Source organism: Thalassophryne amazonica, chromosome 14 (genome assembly GCF_902500255.1).
Source record: "Thalassophryne amazonica chromosome 14, fThaAma1.1, whole genome shotgun sequence".
NCBI lineage: Eukaryota > Metazoa > Chordata > Actinopteri > Batrachoidiformes > Batrachoididae > Thalassophryne > Thalassophryne amazonica.
Window position 1 is genome coordinate 4,034,951 of NC_047116.1, and position 20,294 is coordinate 4,055,244.

The 20,294-nt window shown below is 43.3% G+C and overlaps 1 protein-coding gene across 1 annotated transcript in view; it reads right to left on the reverse strand.

Moving 5' to 3' along the window:
• Positions 1-20,294, reverse strand: part of LOC117525278 (kinesin heavy chain-like) — a 79,146-nt gene that overhangs the window by 11,831 nt on the left and 47,021 nt on the right. The window contains exons 16-26 of the mRNA XM_034187119.1: positions 18,610-18,727; positions 18,358-18,434; positions 17,849-17,958; positions 16,602-16,703; positions 15,459-15,907; positions 15,186-15,344; positions 13,303-13,472; positions 13,116-13,184; positions 12,114-12,321; positions 11,812-11,948; positions 10,560-10,748 (exon numbers count right to left, since the gene is read on the reverse strand). Of these exons, the coding sequence (XP_034043010.1) occupies positions 10,560-10,748; positions 11,812-11,948; positions 12,114-12,321; positions 13,116-13,184; positions 13,303-13,472; positions 15,186-15,344; positions 15,459-15,907; positions 16,602-16,703; positions 17,849-17,958; positions 18,358-18,434; positions 18,610-18,727 (1,788 nt within the window). The remainder of the gene's footprint in view (positions 1-10,559; positions 10,749-11,811; positions 11,949-12,113; positions 12,322-13,115; positions 13,185-13,302; positions 13,473-15,185; positions 15,345-15,458; positions 15,908-16,601; positions 16,704-17,848; positions 17,959-18,357; positions 18,435-18,609; positions 18,728-20,294) is intronic.

The following is a 20,294-nucleotide window of genomic DNA, read 5'->3' on the forward strand; positions in this document are numbered from 1 at the left end:
AAAAGCAGGCCAGACTTTAGTGTAGCCTTGGTGTACAGCCTGGCCGCACTCCGCGCGTAATATTTGATTTTCTGTCTCACTGGTGTTTCTTGACTCTGTTTGTCTTGTTAAAGGTTTTAAAAAATGTTTGGAGGAGAAAATACCCAACATTGACTGGGGGCTCGTCCGGGATCTCAACAACACCGGAGGTGTCCGGCGGAGGTCGTCAAGTCCAGACGTAAATCCTTGGCCAAGGTCTGATCGATTGATCGTGTCTGCAATTGTCGACCACCGTTGGCATCGTCTGGTTGACGAGATTTTCCCGAAGAAGACAGACAGGAAGTCGAGTCAGTGAGTAAAATTTCTTTGTAAACAGTACTGAGTGAGTGGTGATCAGATCACATAAACAGTTAAATTCCGCAAGCGATGATACAGAATCGTCTGTTAATGCAAAGCAGTTAAACTCTGTAAGGAGGGTGCGGACTCCTCTGTTTATATACGCGTACCGGTAGGGGATAAAAGTGATCACATAAAACAGTTAAACTCCGTAAGCGATGATACAGAATCGTCTGTTAATGAAACACAGTTAAACTCTGTAAGGAGGGCGGACTCCTCTACGGTTGCGAGGGACGCAAGTAGTTAAATTCCGGAAGGAGGATACGGACTCCTCTGTTTTAATACGTAAAGGAAATCCCGGGTAGAAATATGTGCACTGTAAAAAAGTAGTTAAATTTGGCAGGGACGGCGGAGTCCCCTAAGGCAGGACATTAGTTAAATTTCACGGGAGGGCGAGCTCCCCTGACATAAGAATACGCGTACGATTATTAGGAGTGTTTCTATGTGTAAATAGTGTTTTGCGCAAGTGTAAATAACTGTGTGAAAGTGTAATACTTTGGACAACGTTAGTGACAACCGTGCGTGTGGAAGCAGAGGCAAGTGATTCCGCTTCCTACGGGGAGGTGAAAGGAATCAACCACACGACGGCAAATTAATTGTCACGTCCAAAGAAAGTGTGAAAACTTCAGATTTAGAACACCCTAGGTGTGCCCCCGTCTGAAGTCCAAAGTATAACAAGGGATAATAAAAATGGGGGGTAAGACGTCTAAAAATAAGGAAAATTTATCAACTGACGACTGGAAAGTTATGGAGGCAAAAAATCCAAAAGCAACAAAGAAATTGGAGACCTGGATAAATAAACATGACTTTGACGGACGACTGAACCTGATCAGCATACAAAAGCTGAAGAAGGAGTTAGAACGGGAACATAAAGGTGATGAGAAAAAGATGCAGAAAGTAGGGGCAGATTTAGTGGCATTTTGGGAGGAGGAAGCAGAGAACAGACAGAAAGGAGCAGAGAAGCGACGATTAGAGAAAGCAAGAAAAAAGAAAGCTGTAGGTAAGGCAGAAGAAGATGTGATAATTCAGCACAGAGAGCCAGAACAGCCTCAACAATCACCGCCGGCTGGATCGTCGGTGGCAAAGAGACCTTTATCTCCTCTACCAGAGGATGACGATGTACCGCCACCACAGTATGATTTGGCAGTAAAACCTAAGGTAAAAAGAGAAAAACCAGAAAAACCACAAACACGCAGTCAAGCAAAAGTGCCTACAGCCCCTCCCATGGTGGAACATAGTGATCAGGGAGGTGCCTATCCTATGATAGAAGTACCAAATCCTCGTGCAGAAACAGCAGGACAGCTACCAACCATGCTCGTTTATCGGACATGGAATGCTGATGATATCAAAGCAGCAGTCGACATGATACCATCGCCACATGTCGATATTGAGGGATTTATGCAGGATATAGAAAACATTAGAACATCTTACCACCTTAATGGACCTGAAGTCCAACAGGTGTGGATGAAAGCATGTGGCCCTAAATGGAGTCAGGTACGCGGAGACTGGAATCCTGCAGATCAACAAGGCGTACCACTGACACATGATGATCTAGTCTTGAAAACAAGAGTGGAAGCTATGATTACACGTGCAAAAGGAGTGTTAGGACCAAAGATAAACTATACTGAAATTACCAGGACAACACAGAAAGAAGGAGAACCATGGACAGAGTTTAGGTGCAGATTTGAGAATGTGTTTAGGGTCCATAGTGGCATATTGCCAGAAACACCTGTGTATGAACAACAATTGAAAAACGCTCTGATCCAACATTCCAATAAGGATATAAAAGCTTGGATACAGAAACATTGGATTGGATTGCCTACAGGCACATTGGAAGACACACATACACACTGCTGTCATGCAGAAGAAGTCTTAAAGCAGAAAAAGACAAGAAACAGCGACAAAGGAGTGTATGTAGCACATGGAGATGACGAAATATATTACCAGCAGGGTAACTTAAGACAGCAGAAGCAGTGCAAACGCCCCAAAAAGCCATGGCAAAATAGACAAGGTGGACAGCCACAACGTCAAGGACCATGGCAACCACAACAGCAGCCCAGACAGGGAGGGCCACCACGTGGTCCCCTGATTTGTTGGAACTGTGGAAGAGAGGGACATATGTATAGAAATTGTCCGAATCCACCTACTGAGGGAGCAGCAGGAGGAATTCCACAACGGAATAATCCTCCTCAGCCACAGTATCCACAATGACTAGAATCCATAATCCATGATTCCACATCATATAGGCAGTCTGATTGCGATATGGATCTGTGTGCCTTGCTGGGAAATCCGGTACCAAAACCAGAAGTGACTTTGTTGGTAAATGGACGACCAGTGACATTCCTTTGTGATACAGGAGCATGTAGAACCACATGTAATGACAACATACCTGTCCATAAATTAAGCAACGAAATCTTTAGGGTTCGCTCTGCAAATGGACAAACATCAGACGTCCCTATCACCAAACCCATAACGTTGACAGATCCATTTGGCCTGACGTGTACTATGTCAGTGTTGAGCATGCCACAATGTCCAGTTAACCTCCTAGGACGAGACGGATTGACTGCATTGGGCTTGTCCATAATTGTGGAACAAGGGAAATTAGTTGTTGAACGCACAGGAGGCGTTAACATAGTAAGAGAAGAAAGCGCTGACCCCACATTCCACTATTACTATACATTTGACATCTCAGAAGAAGATGCTGCAGGATGGGGTAAAGATGTCGTCTTGCAAGCGACAGCCCTACTAAAAAATCCTGAACAACAGATGTCACCACCTGACCTGCATGTCACAATGTGGCATAAAGATCCTCCAGGTCCGGATGGTGACTATGAAACTAAATTGAAAAATGTTTCACCTGTGAAACTGACAATGACCGATTTGATTCATGATGGCAACTCAATAGCCGTCATAACAGTAACAGGCGCCACTGAAGATGTGTCGAAATTGAAATTCACAGGTATGCCATTACATATGTCACTTTGTAAGCCATATTTGACAGAATGGCAAGAATTGGGACTGACAGTCATAACAGCTTTGTCAGCCTCTGATTGGAGCAGAGTTGGACCACGAACGGAGTTCAGTCCATCAACTAAATTGTATAAAGTGCCAGTTAATGTCTCATTGGTGCTGACAGCTGGAACACACATTGATGTGTCCACTTCACAATCCTGAGTGTTTCAGTTGAGTCCTGAAGAAGATGATCTTCTCTCTTCAGTACCGTCAGGATTGTGGACAACAGGTCCTTCAGACGTAGGACTGATTAAAAATGCACAACCTGTAGTTATAAGGCCAAAAACAGAATACAGACCATGTGTAAGACAGTATCCATTGAAACCTGATGCAATTGAAGGAATCAGACCAGTAATAGAGGATTTATTAACAGCAGGAGTAATAGTGCCATGTCCAGATTCACCATGTAACACACCCATATTTCCTGTGAAAAAGGCTCCGCCCTCAGTGGGGTGGAGAATGATTCAAGATCTGCAGGCAGTAAATGCTGCTGTGATTAAAAGAGCACCATGTGTCCCAGATCCACACACCTTGTTAAATTCGCTGAGACCAAATTCTAATAGTTTCTCAGTAATTGACATAAGTAATGCATTTTTCTCTGTACCAGTACACCCAGATAGTCAATTCTGGTTTGCTTTTACCTTTAAAGGACAACGATATACATTCACCAGATTACCGCAGGGTTACGCAGAGAGTCCAACTATTTATTCTCAAGTCATGTCAGCATGTTTAGCCAATTTCGTTCCACCGGCAGATAGCCAACTATTAGTGTATGTTGATGACATTTTGATTGCCTCTGACACACGAGAAAACTGCATAACTGACACAGTAGCATTATTATGTTTCTTATTTGACAATGGCCACAGAGTGAGTAGAAACAAAGTTCAGTTGTGTAGGGATAAAGTAAAATATTTAGGACATGAGTTATCAGCCACAGGGCGCACGATCCTGTCTGATAGGAAGGAAGCAATTTTGCACGCTCCAAAACCACAAACCAAAAAGCAGATGATGTCATTTCTTGGATTAACAAATTACTGCAGGGCATGGATTCCTTGCTATGCAGAGTTGACTAGTCCACTTTCTGATTTGATGTACAAAGATGATATTTCAATGTCAACCGTGTTGGAATGGAACAAAGATGCTGAGGAAGCCTTTGTAAAAGTAAAACAAACATTAGTGTCATCCACAGTTTTGGCACTACCAGATTATAGTAAACCATTTACTCAAACAGTTGATTGTAAGAATAAGTTCATGACTAGTGTTTTGGTTCAAGTGTATGGCTCAAAATTGAGGCCAGTTGCCTACTACTCATCTAAATTGGATGCAGTAGCAAGTGCTTTACCACCATGCGTACAGGCTGTTGTTGCGGCCTCTATGGCTGTTCAAAGTAGCAGTAATGTTGTTCTATTCCATCAGTTGACATTGAAAGTTCCACATGCAGTCTCTGCACTTTTGTTGCAGACAAACATGAGCCTTTTGTCCCCAGCAAGACATCTTTCGTGCATGTCCTTGCTATTATCACAGCCACACCTTACGATAGAGCGATGTACAACATTGAATCCATCCACATTGATACCTTTACCTGAGGATGGTGAGCCGCACAATTGTCTTGATGTAGCAACAGTTTGTACAAAAGCACGCCCAGACCTCCGGGACACACCCATCCCAAACAGTACAATCGTGTATGTGGATGGTTCTTCCACCAAAAATGCTTATGGACAAACACAATCTGGATATGCTGTCGTCACAAATTCAGAAGTATTAGATTCTGCTTCATTGCCATCGTCATTTTCAGCACAAGCAGCTGAATTAGTTGCTTTAACTGCAGCTTGCTATCTGTTTCAAGGTACGGCCGTATCAATTTATACAGACAGCCAGTACGCTTTCAGCACAGTGCATGTGTTTGCAAAACTGTGGGAAGAGCGTGGAATGGTGACATCATCTGGAAAGCCAGTGACTCATGCCACTCTCCTAACTGCCCTACTGCAAGCTGTGAAGTTGCCTCAACAAATTGCTATATGCAAATGTGCGGCTCACACTAAAGGCTCTGACAGTGTTTCAAAAGGAAATGATTTTGCTGACAGAGTAGCAAAAGAGGCAGCAGCAGCTTCTTCTATTTTTGTTATACAGGAAACAACTCCAGATTTGTATATAGGTCGTACACTGCTTGCTGATATGCAACAGCAGGCAACAGACAGAGAAAAACAAATGTGGATAGCTAAAGGCGCTACGTATGCAAATGACTTGTACGTATGACCACAAAAGAAACCCATATTGCCAAAAAATATGTTTAAATGGGCAGCTATTATGAGCCATGGCGTGACGCATGTCTCATCAGGGGGTATGATATCGCAATTGCAATCTATTTTTTGTCTTTATGGGTTCGATGCATATGCAAAACAGCATTGTAGAGCATGCATGATATGTGCAAAACACAACTCACAAGGCAATTTGAGACCCCAAAGAGGTAAATTTCCAACACCACAATATCCCTTTCAAGTGATTCATATGGATTATATACAGCTGAGTAAACATGAAGGGAAGGAATTTTGTTTAGTCATAATTGATGCCTTCTCAAAATGGGTAGAATTGTTCCCTACAAAACATGCAGATTCACTTACAGTGGCTAAAGCATTATGCAAAGACATCATCCCACGATTTGGAATACCAGAAACAGTCTATTCAGATAACGGAGCGCATTTTGTTAATGCAATAGTGCAATACGTAGGAGAAGCACTACAGGTTAATCTCAAAAATCATTGTGCTTATCATCCACAAAGCGCCGGATTAGTGGAAAGGATGAATGGAACAGTAAAAAACAGACTTAGAAAGACAATGGAGGAAACAGGCAGACCATGGACACATTGTGTAGATTTGGTAAAAATGTATATAAACATAACTAGTACCATGGGGTTGACACCGTATGAAACATTGTTTGGCAGAAAATATCGATTGCCATATTATGGACAAATTTGGGATGTACCTGAGGAAGCCAATTTGGCGGATTACATGAGAAAAATGTTAGAAGGACAACGAGGGAGAGTTCCAAACACTGATGATCCCATTTCTCCACAGGAGGACCCTAAAGTGGTACCTGGAGACTGGGTGTTGATAAGAAGAGTCCAACTATTTATTCTCAAGTCATGTCAGCATGTTTAGCCAATTTCGTTCCACCGGCAGATAGCATCAAGAGAAAACACTGGCATTCACCTAAATGGGAAGGGCCCTATCAAGTACTACTCACAACACCCACAGCTTTGAAAATTGGGGAAAGAAGTACATGGATTCATTTAACTCACTGTAAGAAAGTCATTTCTGCAGACACAGACAAACAGTAAGAACAGTAGGACAAGACTAGTAATAGTGTGTGAGCTTGGTGTTAAGATCCAGGTTAGACACGAAAGCTAGCAGAAGACATTAAGAAGCCACTGTTCTGAACATAGGTGTGCTGTAGTGTGCAGAAATGGCGAAAGAAAAAGATAAAAAGAAAGGGGGTTTCTGGACCCCACGGACAGTCCTTGTTATGCTACTTTTCTTTTTGAATTGGTATTATTATTAAAAGCCATGAGCACGGGACATGATAATACGGATCACATCCACAGATTGCAGAGACCAAAAAGAAGTAACAAAGACCCCAGTCCGATAATCAATGCCACAGTACATAGCTGTGATGGGAATAATGCATACCGATTTGGTGTACAGGCCTGCATTCCTAGAAATACTTCTGTGATCATCTCTGTACCATATAGTGCTCTTATCCATGGAATGCCGGATGGTGACAGAGGGACTAATTACGGAAATAGTTTCTCATGGTATATGACCAACGATCAACAAGATAGGAGATGGGAAACGTTGGTAGCCGATGAATGGAGTAGATGGACACCAAGATGGGCACAAACCGAGTGGGCTAAGTACCAGAGTCAAAGTCTCAAAATGTATCAAACAGATGATAAGCTGTCTATAGTGGTGAATACCACAGAAAAAGGAACCATATTCCACCTGATATAGAGGGAGACTGTTGGTTGTTCCTCCTTTGGGTATACAAACAAGGAAAAGATCCGTATTTCCATTTCTTCCTCTGTGAAACAGATAGAGTACAGCAACCAATATTGACCGACTTAAGTACGTCAAAGGGGGTGTCCATACAAGCAAAGGGGGTGCCCATACAAGCAAAGGGGGTGTCTGTACAAGGCACAAAAGACATGAAGGCAGATGACTGGTTCCTAGTAACTACAGGAATTAGTGGACAAAATAACAATTGGCTTTTAATGGCAGAACAAGCAGGACTAGCAGCAAAGAAGGACTGTGTTGTGTGTATGGGACCCAGACCTATATTACAGGTAATACCGGCAGCATTACCCAAAGACTGTCTACTGACTGCTATGACACAGACATACATTGCGGCAAACAACAAATGTTCTAAGTGGGACAAGATCTATCCAGTGACCAAATTGACTAAGATTAAACCTTTATTCTCAAGCAAAGTTGGGCATGCTAACCATACATGTGTACACTTGACAGGGACAAGTAAGACTTTGGGTAGCTTAAACCACACCGCCTGGTGTAAGAATGTGGTCCATAGTACTCCCACATTCAAACCTGTCGGGAGGAGTGACGTATGGTGGTGGTGTGGGGATAACAGAATCTTTGACAGACTGCCACGAAATGTGTCAGGTTATTGTGCATTAATATCATTATTGTTACCAGTTGAAGCCATACCCATGACCCCTGAAGACGTTACGACATATGCAGCCTCTCTTATTCCTGAAGATTGGCAGAAAGACGTAGCCAGACATAGAGTGAAAAGAGATTGGAAAGGAGTGGGAAATCCAACATATATTGACGCAATAGGAGTCCCCAGGGGAGTGCCTGACGAGTATAAACTGGTTAATCAAATAGCAGCTGGATTCGAATCTTCCATCTGTTGGTGGTGCTCCATTAATAAAAACGTGGACAGAATACAACTACATCCACTACAATGTACAGAAATTAGGAAATTGGACTGAGGAAGGATTTAAGGCTGTCCATTCACAGTTAGAAGCCACGTCCCTTATGGCCTTCCAGAATCGCATTGCTCTGGATATGTTGTTGGCAGAGAAAGGAGGTGTTTGTGCCATGTTCGGAGAACAATGCTGCACATTCATTCCCAACAACACAGCTGCAGACGGCAGTCTCACTCAAGCCATTGACGGGCTGAGAACGTTGAACAGGAAGATGAAAGAGCACAGTGGAGTAAACACCGAAGGCTGGGGATTGGTGGCTGGAAGGGATGGGAAAATGGAGGTCTTTGATTTCTTCACTATTAGTGTCTATAGCAGTATTTGCTGCAATTCTAACATTGTGTGGATGTTGTTGTATTCCATGTCTCCGAGGCCTTGTAAATAGAATGATAACCACAGCAATAAGTCCAGGACCAGGAGGGGGTCCAGCATCATATCCACTTCTGGGGACAGATGACGACAAGGAGGACGATGGCTCTCCTGACCTGTACCCAGACCAATGGAAGTATGATGACCCAGACACCGATGATGGTGACAATGATGACATCACCTCTGGGGTGTAAGCCTATAGAGAAAACATACCATGATGAACCTCTTAGTGAAAATCTCAAAAGAAGTGCTAAGCTGAGTGATGCCTACTGTATGTTTAACAGGCGATAAACAGGAGGGGAATGTTAAAGATTTTGTATATATGTTATCACTGTTAAACGTTTGTACATTTGTCTTCTTTCTCATGCGAACGGTGTTGTGCTGTTTTGCACTTCACCCTGAGAACGTACGTGTTATTCAACCTTGTTTTAGCTTTGTCTTCTTTCTCATGAGAACGGAGATGTGCTGTTTTGCACCTGTCTTAATGCAATCCTGAGAATTCAATTTTGTTTTAGCACTCTGGGGTCAATCTGAGCTGGGAATGAAGGACTGGATGTACTTATTGTTATAACATAACTTTGTTTTCGCAGCCTCTAACGACTGGGAGCAAGAGAACGTTTTGACTATTGTGATGTGGTGTTTAGTGTGAAGGAGTGTGGAAGACAGGACACTTCAGGCAGATGCAGAACAGCTGATACCTGCAACAGACGAACGAGATGTGCTGACCTGAAGTGTTCTTCCTTACAGCTGCACTTGACGTATGCGTTTATGTTATGGGAAGAAACTTGTCTTGCGTCATTACCCCCACCCTTAGGACAAGTTTCTTGTTTATGTGATGAGGGCGTCTCTTAATAAAAAGAGCGGAAAAGCAGGCCAGACTTTAGTGTAGCCTTGGTGTACAGCCTGGCCGCACTCCGCGCGTAATATTTGATTTTCTGTCTCACTGGTGTTTCTTGACTCTGTTTGTCTTGTTAAAGGTTTTAAAAAATGTTTGGAGGAGAAAATACCCAACACCATGACTGAATGTTCTGGAGTTATGGGGTAAAAACAGCAAAAATGGTGACAAAGGTCAGTTTCAGTTTGTACAGGGGTGAAAGTTAAAGTTACTTCAATTTTGGTAAAAAGTGATGCAAATTATTGGTTGAGTGAATAGGATTAATAAATGGAATAGTTTTGACTATGTCGAATGCTTGGTCTCCAAAGTAAAGGTCAAACAAGGTTGACGTCCATTGGATTCTATGACATGTGACATATGTTACCTCATAACATGATAACTAAGTGTGACAGATGGTGCAAACTATTCCTTTTTAAAATACTATTAACTAAACCAAGAATTTGCATATTTTTTTACCAAAATTGGAGCAACTTTAACGTTTGACCCCTGTACAAATTTAAACTGACCTTTGTCGCCATATTTGCTGTTTTTACCCCATAACTCCAGAACATTCTGTCATAGATAGTCCAAACTATACCTTTTTGGAAGCTGTGTAATCAGATAAATAATGTAGTATACTTTTCAATATGATTGGAGCATTGTTAATGTTTGACCCTTGTGTAATTCTTTATTGACCCCTGTAGCTCATTAGAGGTCAGCTCCAGGATGTCTCCATATCTGAAAATAAATATTAGTTCATTTAGAATATGTGTGCCACATTTCATGCTTTTATCACAAACTGAAAGATTGTTATGGAAATTTTAGCTAAGCTGCACCACTATATAATGATTTTTTTGCATAGTTCCTGTCATATTTGTTTCTGTATAGTTCCTGTAATGGTTTCGTTTTAGTTCCTGTAACATTGGGACCTGTGAGATGAGCAGCTGACAGGACGCCAGTTCCATCTCGCTGGCCTCGGTCCGGCGGCGGGATTCCGACTCGGTGCTCTCCAGCTGTCGGCTGCGATTGACGAGTGACTTCACCTCCGACTTCATCTTGCTGGCGTAGAGGCGAGCCACAGTAAACTCCTCCTCCAGCACGCCGCTCGACTCCGTCGCCTGCAGACACACACCAGGTCAGAGGTCAAAACACCCAACCCAGCTCTAAACAGACCCGCCCAAAGTCCAGGTTCAGCTCCAAACCAAGGACACACCAAAAAGTGACCTGGTAATGACGGAAGGACCCTAAACAGGCCCGAAGACGGACAAAAAGACGAACAAACGGCCGAGCGAATGACAGAACGAATGAACCACCGAATGAACAAATGACAGAATGAAAGAAAGAAGGGCCGAACGAACAACTGAATGACTGAATGACCAACCGACAGAATGAACAAACGACGAAACAACTGACCGAACAACCGAATTAATAAATGACAAACCGAACACACGAATGAACGAACAACCAAATGAATAAATGACAGAGGGAACGAATGAATAAACAACCACAGAATGAACAACTGAACAAATGACCAAATGAAAGAATAGCCGAATGATGGAATGAACGACCGAACAAACGACATAACGAACGAATGACTGAATGATCGAATGACAGACAGAACAAATGAACTAACGACCAAACGAACGATTGAACAAATGACAGAAGGAGACACCAGAGAACAAAAAGATGTGGATAAAAAGTGGAATTCTCATGAATATAATTCAATGGCACACAGGAACTACACACACAGAACTGACTGGAACCAGAACCACAACTGACAGGAACTAGACCCGGACCAAACATCAACTTATTCAGACTGGTTCATGCTTCCGACAGCTGGCCCCAGCTGACTGGATCGGTCACATGTCTGGATGATTGAAAAAAGAAAAAACTGGATAAGAAACGGCGTTCCCATCCAAATGGACCTCACTTTAAACATGGACAGTTTTAGTGCTAGCTGGCTAATCTTCAGATCCATATCTCAGGTCTCAGGCACCTGGTCCACCACGACCAGGTGCCTGCTCGCGGTGGAACCTGATGACGATCCGTAGCATGGGGATCTGGTGCCAGCGTCGGTGAGAGGACGACTCGTGATGGAAACAGATGGACACGTTTGCAAAAATCAACCTTTGTTCTGGTTTTTCACAGTTCAAATGGTGTGTGTTGTGTTTGTTGGCTCACAGCTTCAGGTCGAGGGGGGCGCCGATGTCGGTGAGGTCTCGGAGCAGCAGGTTCAGGATCTCTGCAGATCTCTTCTTGTGGTGGGTGCTGAGTTCCTGCAGGGTGCTCAGCTCCCTCTGCACCGCCTCCAGGCTCACCTGGAAACACCAGCACACACACAGGAAGTCACACTTCAAACCCTGTAAGTAAGTAAAGAGTAAGGAGATGATTGGCTGCTCTCTGATTTTAACGTTATCAACAGTGTTTCTGGGATGTGAGGACTCGAGCAGCACTGAACGTCGCTCCCTGCTGGTGGGACTCACGGTCTTCAGGCTGAGCTCCTCGCTGAGCCGCTCGTTGCTGCGACTCTTGTTCTCCGCCTCCTGACTCTTGTGGTCGTAGTTGACGGCGAGCTCCTCCAGCGCCTGCAGCAACCTCCTTCACTTCGTCTTTGGCCGAGTCACTTTCCCTCTGCAGCCGCGACAGCTCCTCCTGCAGGCGCTCGTAGTCCTGACGGGTCACCGCCAGCAGCTGGACAAACGGAGGGCAGAGGACAGAGACGATAAATCAGTCAGCTGGCAGAGGGCAACTTCAAACACGTGATTTGTTCAGTTATTCAGTTCTTGGGTTTTCATTGTCAGGAATCTCTAGGCTCCAAGACGTGAAGGGAAGACCTAGTAGAGACGCGTGATGAGACTGATCAGATCATCATGGAGCCACGCTGAGCCAGATCAGGACTCTGCGAGCAGGGCTGAGCCGCACCAGGACTCTGTGAGACGTGCTGAGCCGGTCCAGGACTCTGCAAGACAGGCTGAGCCGGACCAGGACTCTGTGAGACGGGCTGAGCTGGACCAGGACTCTGTGAGATGGGCTGAGCCGGACCAGGACTCTGCAAGATGGCTGAGCCGGATCAGGACTCTGCGAGACAGGCTGAGCCAGACCAGGACTCTGTGAGACGGGCTGAGCTGGACCAGGACTCTGTGAGATGGGCTGAGCCGGACCAGGACTCTGCAAGATGGCTGAGCCGGATCAGGACTCTGCGAGACAGGCTGAGCCGGACCAGGACTCTGCGAGACAGGCTGAGCCGGACCAGGACTCTGCGAGACGGGCTGAGCCGGACCAGGACTCTGCAAGATGAGCCGGACCAGGACTCTGCGAGACGGGCTGAGCCGGACCAGGACTCTGCGAGACAGGCTGAGCCACACCAGGACTCTGCAAGATGGCTGAGCCGGACCAGGACTCTGGCAGACGGGGAGGTTAAATGTCAAAGGTCACCTGAATGACGGGATGTGCTGGGTGATGTTGGAACAGCAGAAGAAACTCACCTCCTCCTGATCCATCACATGCTGTCTGAGCGTCTCAGACGCCTGACTGTGCTGGTTTATCTCATCGTCCTGAAACATCAAGCACCATGTTTGAAACAATCAAACAACACACAAACACAAACAACCAACCAAACAAACACAAACAAACAAACAAACAAACAAAGTCCTCTTTCAGGTCAGGTCTCACCTTGTCATCCAGCTGCTGGTACAAATCAGTGATCAGCATCTCGTACTGTGTCTTCTCTTCCTCTGATAAAGGGACAGGAGGCGGGGCCAATGTGTCAATCAGAGAGGAGACTTCACTGCTGCTCTTCTTGTCTCTGCTGCTCATCTGCTCCTCAGGTGGGACCGACTCACCTAGACAAGACCGAGTACGGATAATTGAACCTGGAAAAAAACTAAAGAGGACCAACAACAGACAATCACACAAGGCTCACAGACTGAAGGTTTAACCAGGTATAGGCTCACAGGCTGAAGGTTTACGCAGGTATAGGCTCACAGGCTGAAGGTTTATACCGGTATAGGCTCACAGACTGAAGGTTTAACCAGGTATAGGCTCACAGACTGAAGGATTATACCGGTATAGGCTCACAGACTGAAGGTTTATACCGGTATAGGCTCACAGACTGAAGGTTTATACCGGTATAGGCTCACAGGCTGAAGGTTTACGCAGGTATAGGCTTACAGGCTGACGTTTACACCGGTATAGGCTCACAGACTGAAGGTTTGCGCAGGTATAGGCTCACAGACTGAAGGTTTACACCAGTATAGGCTCACAGACTAAAGGTTTACGCAGGTATAGGCTCACAGGCTGAAGGTTTACGCAGGTATAGGCTTACAGGCTGAAGTTTTAACCAGGTATAGGCTCACAGACTGAAGGTTTATACCAGTATAGGCTCACAGACTGAAGGTTTATACCGGTATAGGCTTACAGGCTGAAGGTTTACGCAGGTATAGGCTCACAGGCTGAAGGTTTAACCAGGTATAGGCTCACAGGCTGAAGGTTTCCAGGTATAGGCTCACAGACTGAAGGTTTATACAGGTATAGGCTCACAGACTGAAGGTTTATACCGGTATAGGCTCACGGACTGAAGGTTTACACAGGTATAGGCTCACAGGCTGAAGGTTTACACCGGTATAAGCTCACAGACTGAAGGTTTGCGCAGGTATAGGCTCACAGGCTGAAGGTTTACACCAGTATAGGCTCACAGACTAAAAGTGTATGCAGGTATAGGCTTACAGGCTGAAATTTACACCGGTATAGGCTCACAGACTGAAGGTTTACACAGGTATAGGCTCACAGGCTGAAGGTTTACACCGGTATAAGCTCACAGACTGAAGGTTTGCGCAGGTATAGGCTCACAGGCTGAAGGTTTACACCAGTATAGGCTCACAGACTAAAAGTTTAGGCAGGTATAGGCTCACAGGCTGAAGGTTTACACCGTATAGGCTCACAGACTGAAGGTTTACACAGTATAGGCTCACAGACTAAAAGTGTACGCAGGTATAGGCTCACAGACTGAAGGTTTGCGCAGGTATAGACTCACAGGCTGAAGGTTTACACCAGTATAGGCTCACAGACTAAAGGTTTACGCAGGTATAGGCTCACAGACTAAACGTTTAGGCAGGTATAGGCTCACAGGCTGAAGGTTTACACCGGTATAGGCTCACAGACTGAAGGTTTACACCAGTATAGGCTCACAGACTAAATGTACGCAGGTATAGGCTCACAGACTGAAGGTTTGCGCAGGTATAGACTCACAGGCTGAAGGTTTACACCAGTATAGGCTCACAGGCTGAAGGTTTACACCGGTATAGGCTCACAGACTGAAGGTTTACACCAGTATAGGCTCACAGACTAAAAGTGTACGCAGGTATAGGCTCACAGACTGAAGGTTTGCGCAGGTATAGACTCACAGGCTGAAGGTTTACACCAGTATAGGCTCACAGACTAAAGGTTTACGCAGGTATAGGCTCACAGACTGAAGGTTTATGCAGGTATAGGCTCATAATTTTGTTCCATGTCACATATTTTCTGTGAATAAATGTTTGGGTTTTGTCTTTTCTCACCTTTTCTCCAGCGTTTCAGCTCGTTCTGCAGTTTCTGGATCACAACGTTCAGGCTCCTGGTTTTTTCCTTCTCTTTCTCATATTTCTTCTTCCACTCTTCGGCTGTCAGCTCCAGGTTCACTGACACTGTGTTCTTGATGGTCTTTGCCCTGAAACACCACATTCATCACTGTTAGCTGCCAGTGCTAATGCTAAGATATGGAGGGAAATGTGCAGCGAAAACTCTGAGTGGTTTTTAACAATGTCGTTTTCTGGCACAGTTAACACACTCACTGCTGCACGAGTCGCCGCTGCACGAGTCGCTGCTGCACGAGTCGCCGCAGGAGTCGCCGCTGCAGGAGTCGCCGCTGCAGGAGTCGCTGCTGCACGAGTCGCTGCTGCACGAGTCGCTGCTGCACGAGTTGCCGCTGCAGGAGTCGCTGCTGCAGGAGTCGCTGCTGCACGAGTCGCTGCTGCACGAGTCGCCGCTGCAGGAGTCGCCGCTGCACGAGTCGCTGCTGCACGAGTCGCTGCTGCACGAGTTGCCGCTGCAGGAGTCGCCGCTGCAGGAGTCGCTGCTGCAGGAGTCGCTGCTGCACGAGTCACCGCTGCAGGAGTCGCTGCTGCACGAGTCGCCGCTGCACGAGTCGCCGCTGCAGGAGTCGCTGCTGCAGGAGTCGCCGCTGCACGGGTCGCTGCTGCAGGAGTCGCTGCTGCAGGAGTCGCCGCTGCAGGAGTCGCTGCTGCAGGGCTCTGAACATATTTCATTCAGATTTTTCTCCCCAAGAATTTTATTCTGTCAAAATTTTCTCCCACAACAATATAAGAATTTATGCTTTCCACCACTAGGTGGCAGCATGATTCTAGATACCTGATACATAAAAAAGTCCTTTTGGCTGCTCCCTTGTTTTCACTCGAGGTCACCACAGCAGATCTGAGTGGACCTGCATGTTGATTTGGCACAGGTTTTACACCGATGCCATCCTGACGTAACTCCACATTACCAGATCCCAAAAACTACTGGAAGGCTGTGAGATCTGCTCCTGGTGCCCAATTTCCTGGTCCAAGATTCTACAAATCTGACCAAAACGTGCTGTGTTAGGTACTTAAGAGGTGACAGAAGAAGAACAACCTGCAAGTATGTTTCATTTAATTCCTTTCTGTGGCAGTTTAAAAACCAGTTTAGCACTGGATTCCAAAACACTTGAGAGCCGTGTGAACTGTGACTGAAAACAGCTCCAAACCAAAACTACAAATCAATTAAAAAGACATCAGAATTTGATGTTTTCTTTGTGTGTTTTCTGTGACTGAAATGATTATTTGAAATACTGATTGTTTGAGGAGCAGAACACAGCAGTGCGCCCCTCTCAGGATCTTATGTTACTGCAGAAGAACAACGTCTGACCGCGGCAGCGCCCCCCGGTGGATCAAACTCACATGAGTTTGTGGAGTTTCTGGTCTTTGATTTGCTCCTCAGCTTTTAGTCTGTCAAAGTCGGACTGAAGCTTCTGGTGCTCCAATCGCAGAGCCTGAATCACACTGAAACAAACAAACAAAACACAACAAACAAACAAACACATAGACAAACAAAACCCAACAAAAACAAACAAACAAAAACAGACAAAAACAAAAACAGACAACAAAAACCACAGCAAACAAACAAAAACAGAAAAACAAAATAAACACAACAAATATCAGACAACAAAAACCACAGCAAACAAACAAAAACAAACAGACAAAAACAAAAACACAGACAACAAAAACCACAGCAAACAAACAAAACAGAAAACAAAAACAACAACAATATCAGACAAACAACGAAAACCACAGCAAACAAACAACAACAAACACAAAACAGACAAAAACAAAAACAGACAACAAAAACCACAGCAAACAAACAAAACAAACAAAACAGACAAAAACAAAAACAGACAACAAAAACCACAGCAAACAAACAAAAACAGAAAAACAAAACAAACATAACAAATATCAGACAAACAACGAAAACCACAGCAAACAAACAAAAAACAAACACAAAAACAGACAAAAACAAAAAACAGACAACAAAAACCACAGCAAACAAACAAAAAACAACAAACAAAAACCACAGCAAACAAACAAAAACAAACAACAAAACAGACAACAAAAACCACAGCAAACAAACAAAAACAGAAAACAAACAAACAACAAACACAAAAAGACAAAAACAAAAAACAGACAACAAAAACCACAGCAAACAAAACAGACAAAAACAAAAAACAAACAAAAACCACAGCAAACAACAAAAACAGAAAAACAAAAACAAACATAACAAATATCAAACAACGAAAACCACAGCAAACAACAAAAAACAAACACAAAAACAGACAAAAACAAAAACAGACAACAAAAACCACAGCAAACAAACAAAAACAAACAAAAACAGACAAAACAAACACAACAAATATCAGACAAACAATGAAAACCACAGCAAACAAACAACAAACACAAATAAAAAACAAACAAACAGACATCAGACAAACAACAAAAACCACATCAAACAAAAACAAACACAAATACAACAAACAGTGCGTCACACATTAGGCCTCTGAGGAATTTTACAAACATTCTGGTGCTGATTCTGTGTGTGGCAGCGGTCTGATGTCAAAAAGATGAGGTGGTGACTAAAGGTTTTATTCACACACTCTTTCAGCTCGTCTACGAGTCGCTGCTTCAGCTCGATCTCGTCGCGGAGGCGGGACACCTGTCTCTGGTGAACCTCGCGGTGGTTCTCCATCTGCTCCTCCAGGGTTCTCTGGAAGAACATAAACACGTCAGAGAGGCGGAGCCTGGGCGGCAGAGGTCAAAGGTCAATGTGCCAGAGGTCACATTTGGTCCACAAAACAGGATGACTAGCTGTTCTGTGGACCAGTGGATTCAGTCCACAAAACCTTCATTGCTTATGTTGTTTCCAGGTGTCATTTTGTTTTTTGTTTGTTTTTTTTTGGGGGGGGGGGGTGGTATTTTTTAAATTAAAGCCTTTTAAAAAAGAGCAGATTTTGCAAAAACTTTGAAGATAATCAGCTGGATGCGATCAGTTCTCCTGTAATTAATCACATCATTCAACAAGAGCAAAAAAAAAAAAAAACCTGACACCTGTTCGTTTTCGTTCATGAAGATTTCAGACACCAGGGGGCGCCTGTTGCTGGTTTACCTTCATGTCCACAGCATCCTTCAGGCGGCTCATGTGCTCCTTCTCTTTGTCCATCACAGTCACCTCGTGCATTTTACCTGAACACACCACCAAAGTCCCGTGTTCTGTTTGTGAATCTGTTCTGGACGTGCTGACGGTCCCACAGAACCGTTACCGTTTCAGAGTCCACCACTGGGTTTGCTGACACCCGTCAACATGACCAGATATGGGAGTGGTACTTCCCGTTGTCATGGCAATGGTGTCTTCTCTCACCTTGAGCCTGCAGTTTGGTGACCTCCTCCATCAGAGCGTCCTGACCCTCCTCCAGCTTCCTGTTCTTCTGCTCCACCTGCTGCAGGTCATCGGTCAGGGAGCGGATCTTAGCCTGGTGCTGCACGCACACGCAAACACACATACATCAACTTCATCACAATAAAACATTTGCTTTTGCTGTATAGTTCCTGTAATGTTTTTGCTGTATAGTTCCTATCATGTTTTTTTTCTGTATAGTTCCTGTAATGTTTTTTTTCTCTATAGTTCCTATCATGTTTTTTTTTCTGTATAGTTCCTGTAATGTTTTTTTTCTGTATAGTTCCTATCATGTTTTTTTCTGTATAGTTCCTATCATGTTTTTTTCTGTATAGTTCCTGTAATGTTTTTTTTCCGTACAGTTCCTATAATGATTTTTTTTGCATAGCTCCTGTCATAGTTTTTTTTCTGTATAGTTCCTATCATGTTTTTTTCTGTATAGTTCCTATCATGTTTTTTTCTGTATAGTTCCTGTAATGTTTTTTTTCCGTACAGTTCCTATAATGATTTTTTTGCATAGCTCCTGTCATAGTTTTTTTCTGTATAGTTCCTATCATGTTTTTTTCTGTATAGTTCCTATCATGTTTTTTTCTGTATAGTTCCTATCATGTTTTTTTCTGTATAGTTCCTGTAATGTTTTTTTTTCCGTACAGTTCCTATAATGATTTTTTTTGCATAGCTCCTGTCATAGTTTTTTTTCTGTATAGTTCCTATCATGTTTTTTTCTGTATAGTTCCTATCATGTTTTTTTCTGTATAGTTCCTGTAATGTTTTTTTTTCCGTACAGTTCCTATAATGATTTTTTTTGCATAGCTCCTGTCATAGTTTTTTTTCTGTATAGTTCCTATCATGTTTTTTTCTGTATAGTTCCTGTAATGTTATGTTTTTTTCTGTATAGTTCCTATCATTTTTTTTCTGTATAGTTCCTGTAATGTTTTTTTTTCTGTGTAGTTCCTATAATTTTTTTTTTGCATAGTTCTTGACATATTTTTCTGTATAGTTCCTGTAATTTGTTTTTCTGAATAGTTCCTATAATGATTTTTTTTGCATAGTTCCTCTCATATTTTTTCTATATAGTTCCTGTAATGTTTTTGTTTTCTGTATAGTTCCTATAATGGTTTTTTTGCATAGTTCCTGTCATATTTTTTCTGTATAGTTCCTGTCATATTTTTTTCTGTATTGTTCCTGTAATGTTTTTGTTTTCTGTATAGTTCCTATAATGTTTTTTTTTGTTTTTTTGCATAGTTCCTGTCATATTTTTCTGTATAGTTCCTGTAATGTTTTTTTTGCATAGTTCCTCTCATATTTTTCTATATAGTTCCTGTAATGTTTTTTTTTCTGTATAGTTCCTATAATGGTTTTTTTGCATAGTTCCTGTCATATTTTTTCTGTATAGTTCCTGTCATATTTTTTTTCTGTATAGTTCCTGTAATGTTTTTGTTTTCTGTATAGTTCCTATAATGGTTTTTTTTTTTTTTTGCATAGTTCCTGTCATATTTTTCTGTATAGTTCCTGTAATTCTTTTTTTCTGAATAGTTCCTATAATGATTTTTTTTTTTGCATAGTTCCTCTGATATTTTTTCTAGATATTCCTGTAATGTTTTTGTTTTCTGTATAGTTCCTATTAGTGCAGCAGATAACTAAAACAA